This window comes from Lotus japonicus, chromosome 4 (assembly GCF_012489685.1).
Source record: "Lotus japonicus ecotype B-129 chromosome 4, LjGifu_v1.2".
In the NCBI taxonomy this organism is placed as follows: domain Eukaryota; kingdom Viridiplantae; phylum Streptophyta; class Magnoliopsida; order Fabales; family Fabaceae; genus Lotus; species Lotus japonicus.
Window position 1 is genome coordinate 5,858,581 of NC_080044.1, and position 10,249 is coordinate 5,868,829.

Below are 10,249 nucleotides of genomic sequence, written 5' to 3' on the forward strand. Positions count from 1 at the left end.
AAGTACACTAAAGAACTTCTGAAGAAGTTCAATATGCTGGAATCTACAGTGGCCAAGACTCCAATGCATCCAACATGCATTCTGGAAAAAGAAGATATAAGTGGTAAAGTATGTCAGAAGCTCTATCGTGGCATGATAGGTTCACTTCTGTACTTAACTGCATCTAGGCCAGACATACTATTTAGTGTTCATTTATGTGCTCGTTTCCAATCAGATCCAAGGGAAACCCACTTAACTGCTGTTAAGAGGATCCTAAGGTATCTGAAAGGCACCACTAACCTTGGCTTGATGTATAAGAAAACATCAGAGTATAAGCTTTCAGGTTATTGTGATGCTGATTATGCTGGAGATAGAACAGAGAGAAAAAGTACTTCTGGAAATTGTCAATTTCTGGGAAGTAATCTAGTCTCATGGGCAAGCAAGAGGCAATCAACCATTGCTCTATCAACTGCAGAGGCAGAATATATCTCAGCAGCAATATGCAGCACTCAGATGCTCTGGATGAAACATCAGCTGGAGGATTATCAGATCCTTGAGAGCAATATCCCAATCTATTGTGATAACACTGCTGCAATTTCGTTGAGCAAGAATCCTATCTTGCATTCAAGGGCAAAGCACATTGAGGTAAAGTATCACTTCATTAGAGATTATGTGCAGAAGGGCGTACTTCTTCTGAAGTTTGTTGATACTGACCATCAATGGGCAGATATCTTTACAAAGCCCTTAGCTGAAGATAGATTTAATTTTATTCTGAAAAATCTAAACATGGACTTTTGTCCAGAGTGAAGATAGATCAGAACCTCTGACTATGATACTTCTTGATCAGAAGATGTCTAGTCCAGAAGGTAACTCAATCAGAGTGTGTGTGCCCACTGGTACTGACTCTGAAGCTGAGACAACAACACGTGCGTCAGAATTTCTGATGCATAGTTCCTTGTGCCCGTGTGACAGTCTGTTGTGATTGCGTGTAGATATGCTTATCTTCTGTGTGTGATTGTGTATTTTACTGTTACTGTCTATCTTTAATTTTCAACCGTTGATCTTAAAGTGCTTTTTGAATCAACAACGGTTATTTGATAAAACCCACTATACACACACGTTCTCTCTCACTTCCGGTTTTCACTCTCGCACTCCCTGCTTTTCAAAACCGCCTCCTTCGTGATTTCTCTCTCGATCTCTCTTCATCCTTCAAACTTCATCTTCTACCTCAAACCTTCAACCTCTTCAAAATGGTGAGACAAACCAGAAGATCTACTGCAGATGCACCTCAGTTCCCTCACATGGTAGTCGGGTTGGCAACGGGTCAACGGGGCTCTGAGAACCCAGCACAAGAACAAGCTCAAGCTCAAGAGGAGATTGTTCCTATTGCAGAACGGGGCTGTGCCGTTCACTGTGTATTTCCTCCTGAGGAACTCCAAGTCCTTGCAGAATGGAGATTCAACCTCGACAACTTGGCTGCAAATGGGTTTGATCTCCGTCCTGAAGTCCAAGCTCAAGGTTGGGGAAACTACTTCAATCGACTTCGAGGACCGGTGTATGAGAAGCTGGTAAAGGAATTCTGGAAGCACGCTGATTGTGATGACACTCAGGTGGTCTCTTACATACTGGGTAGGAAGATCATCATCACGGAGAAGTCATTCGTGAATCTGCTAGGTGCAGAAACTGCTCATGGGTATCGGTTCTCACTGACGGAATCGAAGCTGAAACCCAGAACCAAGGACATCGTCAACAAGGCCCTGTACACCACCTTCAAACCGGGCAAGACGAGCTACAAAGTGATGGACCTTCAACCCAAACTCAGGGTCTGGCACAAGATCCTGCTAAACTGCATCAATCAACGACCAAAGGGCAGTTCTCCAGACTACATCAACTTCAATCAGAAGGCGATGCTGTTCTTCATTCAAGACAAGGAGAAGATCTGCCTTCCCTACTTCCTGTTCTCCTATTTGAAGGAATGCATCCGGAAGTCTCGCACCACCTCCTCCATCAAGTCAGCCATCAAATATATCCCTTTTGGGAGGCTGATCTCAGACTTTCTCATTGAAAGCAACTTGGTGCAAGATTTGATCAATGCTGGTTGCACAGAGGACTTGAGCACAATTGTTAGCGATGTCTTCACTGCCAACTCTCTGAAGAAGATGGGTTTGGTCCAGAAGAAGATTGCTCCTGCTCATGAGGACACATCTTCTGAGATCAGAGGAAGAAGAATGCCTCTGAATGACTACCCTCTGTGGACTCAAGCAGACCATCCTGAAGCCATCAGATGCTATGTTGAAGACCTCAGGGCTCAAGGATTCGAGATTGACCTTGATGATTTCGTCAGCAGACTTCCACCAGCTCCAGAGTTTCCTTCTCCTCCCAAGAAGAAAACCAAGAGGAAGATGGTTCTGGACGAATCCTCAGAGGAATCTGATGTCCCTCTGGTCAAGAAGGCGAAGAGCAAGCCTGATGATGATGATGGTGATGATAGTGAGGATGGTCCTCCAAAGAAGAAGCAGAAGAAAGTCAGAATTGTGGTGAAGCCTACTCGGGTGGAACCAGCTGCTGCAGAGGTCAGAAGGACTGAACCTCCTGCCAGAGTGACTCGATCATCAGCACATACAAGTAAGCCTGCACTTACCTCTGATGATGATTTGAATTTATTTGATGCACTCCCAATTTCTGCCTTACTCCAACACTCTTCAAATCCCCTCACTCCTATTCATGAATCCCAGCCAGCCGCACAAACCACCTCTCCACCACATTCCCCAAGATCTTCATTCTTTCAACCTTCTCCTGCTGAAGCACCACTCTGGAATTTGCTTCAGAACCAACCCTCTAGGTCAGAAGATCCAACCTCTCTCCTTACCATTCCATACGACTCATTAACTTCTGAACCCATCATCCCCAACCAACCAGAACCCAAACCAACAGAACCACAACCCAGAACGTCTGATCACTCTGCTCCCAGAGCATCAGCACGTCCTGCTGTCAGAACCACGGATACAGACTCTTCATCAGCCTTCACACCTGTATCCTTCCCCATCAATGTCTTTGACTCTCCTCCCTCCAATACCTCTGAATCACTTAGGAAATTCATGGAGGTTAGGAAAGAGAAGGTATCTGCCTTGGAAGAATATTACCTTACCTGTCCAAGCCCTAGGCAATATCCTGGCCCTAAACCTGAACGTCTAGTTGACCCAGATGAACCTATCTTGGCCAATCCTATCCAAGAGGCAGACCCCTTAGTCCAACAGGCTCACCCTGTCCCTGACCAACAAGAGCCAATTCAACCAGACCCTGAACCTGAACAATCAGTATCTAACCAATCCTCGGTTAGATCACCTCACCCTCTGGTTGAAACTTCAGACCCTCACCGTGGAACCTCTGAACCCAATGCTCCCATAATTAACATTGGTTCTCCACAAGGTGTCTCTGAAGCTCATAGCAGCAATCACCCAGCCTCTCCTGCACCCAACCTCTCCATCATTCCCTATACTCACCTTCAACCCACATCTCTCTCTGAGTGCATCAATATTTTCAATCATGAAGCCTCCTTGAGGCTCCGCAATGTGCACGGTCAGACTGACCTCAGTGAGAATGCTGAAAATGTGGCTGATGAGTGGAACAATTTGAGCACTTGGCTGGTGGCTCAGTTTCCCGTTATGCTGCAGCTCCTGCATGCAGAGGGAAGTCAGAGCATTGAGGCTGCAAAGCAAAGGTTTGCTAGGAGGGTGGCTCTTCATGAACTCGAACAGAGAACCAAGCTTCTTGAAGCCATTGAAGAAGCCAAGAGACAGAAAGAACAAGAAGAAGAAGCTGCCCGTCAAGCAGCAGCTCAGGCTGAACAAGCCAGACTTGAGGCAGAACGTCTTGAAGCTGAGGCTGAGGCAGAGCGACTTGCACCAGTTCTGTTTACTCCTGCTGCTTCTGCTTCCATTCCAGAACCTCAAGCTGCTCAGAACGTTCCTTCCAGCTCTACTCCGACAAGCTCATCCAGACTCGACATCATGGAACAACGTCTTGACACTCATGAATCCATGCTGATTGAGATGAAGCACATGATGATGGAACTTCTGCGCCGTACTGACAAATCTTAGTTTTTTTTTGGATCTCTTCTTTTTCTTCCTTTTCCTTTTATTTAACGTTGTTTTATTTAAACTCTGCTTATTTACTTACTTTAATTTGTTCATTTGTGATTCTATATGCATATATCTATATATATTTGTGGCACATATGTTTGCAAAACCTGTTTTATTCATAATTGTTCTATGTTTACATCATAACTCTTTCCATCATACATTATTCCCTATATCTAGAATGGAGGATCCTTCCTCATTCTTCTGCATTCTTGGCGCTGCTCCACTCTTTCCTTCTCCAGACGATCCAATGCATACTCTATGTTGCCAAGTTTGATGCTCAGATCATCTTTTTCTAGACTATCTTCTGTCGTCTTGAGTCTCTTTTCCACAGTCTCCTTCTCTTCCAGCAGATTCAGCTCCCGCTGGCAAAGCTTCTGAATCTCTTCCACGAAGCAGAGGAACTCCTTCAGATCTTTCTCCATCTCTGGACCAAGATCTTCTTCAAGCAGTGTCTTCGTCAGCTCTTGTATGGTCTTTGTACCATCGGGATGCCTAATATTGAGGAACATATCTTCCTCAAACGCCTTCCTTCTGAGCTCTTCTAATGCCATTCTGTATGATGCCATTTTTTTCTGAATCTTATTCGAGGTGTGAAGCTTACCTTTCTCTCCAACGTTTTTATAGGCTTCACTTTCTCTCTGAAAGTTAATGCTCTTACAGTTTCTCGAGGTTAAGTACTTGGTAACTGACCCTTCTATTTCCTCACTTGACCGGTGGTAAACGTTCATCCCTTGCATTAACTCTTCTATTTATTATCGCCTCACTCTGATTCTTACATCGTCTTCATTTTCTTTCAACTTAGACCTTCTCTAAGGGGGAAGTACAAGGTACTTCAAGCTAAGTTTTTCACACCCCAAGCTTTTTGCTTATGACAAAAAGGGGGAGTAAACCCAGTTTTTGATGTGTAAGATGTGTTAGTGTGACTTATTTTTCTTTTGGAGATTTTAAGAGTTCCACCTTCATGACCATAGATGTGTCACTGGGCAAATACAAGGAATACATTTCACTTCTTCTGAAGTGATTCTAAGTTGACTCTGATACCCAAGACTCTGATACCTTGTCCATGACTCTGATCACTTATGCGCTCTGATTATTCGTTTTTCATCTATGTCATAAGCTTTTCACTCTGAACTCTTATATGATTTAGCTCAGAATCTAGACTTTACTAACGTTTTCATCAAGTATTAGATTCAGGGGGAGCTAAGCTCAGAATCAAGCAGTGACTTGAATTCAGAATGAGCAAGATAAACTATTCACATCAGGATAAGTCTTATTCTATATCTCTAAACTCTGAGTGAATTCAGTTTAATGTTTAAGAATTGTTCATCAAAAATCTTAGTTTTGTCATCATCAAAAAGGGGGAGATTGTAAGATCAAGTTTTGATCTAGTAGTACAACTCTATGTTTTGATGATTACAAGTTAACCTTTTGATATGAACAATTGTGGTACTCTAACGTGTTTTTCTGAGTGTGCTATTTACAGGCTCTGACCCTGACTCAATTTCACACAAATCAGAAGCACTGTGTATAAAGGGTAACCCAAGCAACGCTTTCGCATTCACCATGTTCAGTATGAACAGTGGAAAAGCTTCAGAAGATCTGAAGCTATACAAACTCTGATGAGGACTCAGTCGCTAGAAGCTCTGATGATCCAGAAGTTCTGACAACCAAGAAACACTGAAGGTTCAGATGTTCCGATGGTGTAGAAGACTCTGAAGATCCAGAAGCTGAATAGTGGAAACTCTGAAGTCCAGAAGCAAGAAACTCTGAAGGCCATGTTCTTCCCTCTGAGTTCAGAATCAGAAGATACAATGGTCAGAGGATCTGTGCTTTCCCTCTGACTCTGATCAACCTGCTTCACAAGTTCCAATACGAAGCATTCCTCTGATCAGAAGTCTCCTAGGTTAAAAGGTCAAGTCGCTATCCAAGTACAAAAGCAAGTGTACCTTCCTGACGACCTACCTAACGTTCTCAGCCACAGCAGAAGCTGGATTTTCCAGAACTGCCCTCCAACGGTAGCATTTCCATGCAACGCTCAACCCTAATCCTTGGAGTATATATAGAGGCTGAAGATTGAAAGAAGCGGCTAGAAGAAGAAAAAATATACAAGAAGCAATACACACGCGCAAGACATATTCTAAGTTTTCTTTCATCTTGTAATTTATTTTAGTTTACACTCAGCTTATTCAGAAGCAAACCCTTGTAAACACCAACCTCAAACAGTTGTTTGATTTTTCCTTTAGGAGATCAAGGTTGATCGGATCCTAGAGAAGACTAAGAGAGTGAATCTTAGTGTGAGCTAAGTCAGTGTAATTGTTAGTCACTTGTAGGTTTCAAGTGCAGTTGTAACTCTTACCTGATTAGTGGATTGCCTTCATTCTAAGAAGGAAGAAATCACCTTAACGGGTGGACTGGAGTAGCTTGAGTGATTTATCAAGTGAACCAGGATAAAATCCTTGTGTGCTTTTCTATCTCTATCTTTTGCACTTAGTTCTCGAAAAGATTTGTTAAAATCTTTAAGGTGGTAGTTTTTGTACTGAAAACGTTATTCAAACCCCCCCTTTCTACCGTTTTTCATACCTTCATTTCCCAGTTCCATTCTTCACCCTCACTCACCACTACATCCCTGCTGATTGAGAGTTTGTAAGTAGAGGGATTGTAGAGCCTATAAGCTCCAGTGGGATGATAGCCAACAAGAATCATCACTTCACTTTTATCATCTAGTTTGCTCCTCCTAGCTGCTGGAATGTGCTTACAGCATAAGGACCCAAACACTCTCAGATGAGCAACACTCGGTTTGGTTCCAGACCAAGCTTCCTCAGGTACCATACCTTGTATCTTCTTTGTTGGACACCGATTCAGAACATATGCAGCAGTTTGCACAGCTTCTCCCCATAGTGTGTGTGGTAAATGCTTTTGCTTTAGCATACTTCTGGCCATTTCAACAATGCTTCTGTTCTTCCTCTCAGCAAGGCCGCCATTATGTTGCGGTGTGTAAGGAGGTGTTACTTCATGGATGATCCCTTGTGCCTCACAGAAATCTTTGAACTCATTGGAGGTGTATTCACCACCACCATCTGTCCTCAGAATTTTCAAGGCTCTACCACTTTGTCTTTCAACTAAAGCTTTAAACCGTTTGAACACAGAAAAGGCTTCACTCTTTAACTGAATCAGAAATAACCACAACTTTCTGCTATACTCATCAATAAAGGTAATGAAATATCGGTTACCCCCAATAGAAGCATGTTCAAAAGGCCCACATATATCAGAGAAAACAACATGCAAGATATGCTTAGCTCTCATAGGAAGGTTTTTCACAAATGGTAGCCTAGTTTGTTTTCCAGCTAGACAAACTATGCAACTTTCAGTAGGTAACATTATCTTAGGTACACCTAGGACCATCTATTTGGTTCTCAATTCACTCAAGCTCCTAAAGTTGAGATGTCCAAACCTGTGATGTCAGAGCCAAGCTTCATTAGTGGAAGATGTGGTGAGAAGACACGCAGCATTTGCAGTTTTGATGGTGGTTCTGAAAGTTCTATTTTTTGACATTGTAGACATAAGAACGAATCTCCCCTTCGGAACAAACAACTTGAGTGTACGTCTCTGAATGTCTACTGAGAAACCCTTTTCAATCAGTTGTCCCACACTTATCAAATTGCATTCCATGCCGGGAACAAATAACACATTCTCTATGAATGCAGGTTTGCCTCCTTCCATTTCGAGTGCTATTTTTCCTACACCCTCAGTCATCATTTTGCTGCTGTCTGCTAACCTAACCACTGTTTTCCTTGTAGCATCAAATTCAGAGAACCATCTTCTGCGCCCAGTCATATGATTGGAGCACCCGGTATCCAAATACCAAACTTCAGAATCCTTACCACTCTCACAGGTTGTAGCCATCAACATTACAGGATCTGAGTCTGAGTCATCTTGAACCAAGTTAGCTTCTTCTTCAGCCTTCTTGGGAGTTTTTCCTTTATTGGAACCACCTCTAAATTTCTTGCACTCATAGGCATAATGGCCAAACTTTTCACACCTGAAACACTGAACTTGACTTCTGTCAGTGGTCTTTTTCTTTCCACTAAACTTTCCACTATCACCTCCTCTTGTGGAAGAAGGTTCAGGCCTATCTTCAAGATCAGATTTCTCTTTGCTAGAGAAATTTTCCTTCTGTGACTTGAACTTTCCCTTTTTCCACTTCTTGCTCCTATCAGCAAAGGATCCCTTTTTGCTTGTTCAGTCTCAGTTTCTGCTTCTCTATCAGTGACCCGTAATTCACGAGCCTCAAGTGTGCTCTACAGATCTTCCAACTTCAATTGGCTAAGATCCATTGTCTCTTCAATTGCAACCACAATCATATCAAATTTTGGGGTTAATGTGCGGAGTACCTTCTCAACAATCGATTGCTCAGTCAAATCCTCACCATTACTCTTCATTTGACTGGTGAGAGATCCCAATCTTGAAAGGTAATCAGCAATTGATTCATCAGATTTCATCTGCAGCAGTTCATATTGACGTCGGAGTCGCACCTTCTTTACCTTCGAATCACCACCATAATACTTCGTTAGCAAATCCCATGCTTCTTTGCCGCTTTGTGTGCAGTTCGCTGAGCCTCCGTTGGATTCTCCCCTAACCGTTCATAGCCACCATCAACATACTCACCCACTTCCTGAAAGTTGAAGATGACCCTCATCTTGGAACACCATTGATCCCAATTCTTGCCATCAAAAATTGGAAGGTTTGCTGGCAAATTGCCATTATTCCCCATCATGAACCAAAGAAACGTGTAGTGTAACAGTAGGAATCACAATTGCCCCGCCGCTGAATCAGGATTGATTGCTCCGTCGCCAAATCGCAGTTTCTCCGTCGCCGAATCGCGGTTGCTCAGTCACGATGCAACCCGTTGCAACTCACCTCACAGAGCCACACAAAGAAGAACAATACCCAGGTCCCGCTGGAACTCTCTCACAGAGCCACTACGACAACGAACAATGCCAAGAACCTTCTTTTTTTTTTTTACGGTTTACCCACTGGACCGTTGAGAGCTCTAGATACCAATCTGTTAGAGCAAAACAAAAAGTGTGGAATTGTGGAATAATATTTTCTATTATCACTAACTCTGAATATAGGTACAGAGTCTAGTATTTATAGTGCTACTAGACAATTACACTATTTTACATATCAGTTCTCAATAGACTACATGCTTTTAACTATCAGATATATCACCTACACAAGCCTATTTAGAATTCAACATAACAATAGGATGCTGTTCGTGATCTGCTCCATATCTAAAAGATCTCTATGAAGTTGACCAAATAACATTCAAGTTCATCTTAAACCTCTAACATCAATCCTCCCCCTCACAAAAAGCTACTACTTATCATTATACACATTTATCATGATTGATTAGTCCAAGATAAGATTTTATCTCATGAGGATTTCGTGTCTTAATCATAGATAGTCAGAGAAATGTATAAACTCAATTCATTGCCATAAGTATGAGAAGCGAATGAATTAAGGTGTCCTTGAATTCAAGTTGTGATGAACTTAAAAACACATTAAAACCTAGAAGTGAGGAGTTTATTTCACATTTGTTATATTGGAGTTAGTGTGTTTTCATTAAAGTTGTCTTATAACACGTGTGGACTGAAAACTAAAGTAGCAGGAAAAGAGACGACGTAGACAAAGAAGACACTTTGATTATCTTCAAAGGGGTGTCTCACGCACAAAACACTTTAACCTGAGTGTGTCAAGTGGTTGGAGAAATCGAGATTTTCCGAGGCTAAAATTAGTGTGTGCAAAAAGATGCAGTTTCTATATAAAATTGCGTTGAAAAGACAACAAATATTGTTGTTATTTTGCAGAAAAACCGAATTTAGGAAAGTGTGGTGTTGATAGTGAGTTTATTAGAGTATCCACAGTGTTGGTTGCTTACTTAAGTTGATTAACACTATTTTCATGGGTCTAAAATGCCACATATGATTAAAGCAATGCATAAACAACTCATGTAGAGTTTACTCTAATGGTGGTTCCTAATTTTTTCCATAAATGTCATATGTTCATACTTTTCTATTTCCACTTAATGCAAGAGGATGAATGAATTGTCAATGTATGAGAGAAAAAAA

General features: G+C 42.0%; 1 protein-coding gene across 1 annotated transcript; it reads right to left on the reverse strand.

Annotated features, from left to right (window-relative positions):
- Nucleotides 1–7,580: 7,580 nt before the first annotated feature.
- On the reverse strand, nt 7,581–8,892 carry LOC130712175 (uncharacterized). The gene is made up of 3 exons (XM_057562013.1): nt 8,713–8,892; nt 8,424–8,620; nt 7,581–8,331 (listed from the first exon to the last, which is right to left on the reverse strand). Exons 1-3 carry the CDS (start codon nt 8,890–8,892, stop codon nt 7,581–7,583), a joined length of 1,128 nt encoding a protein of 375 aa, XP_057417996.1.
- Nucleotides 8,893–10,249: the final 1,357 nt, after the last annotated feature.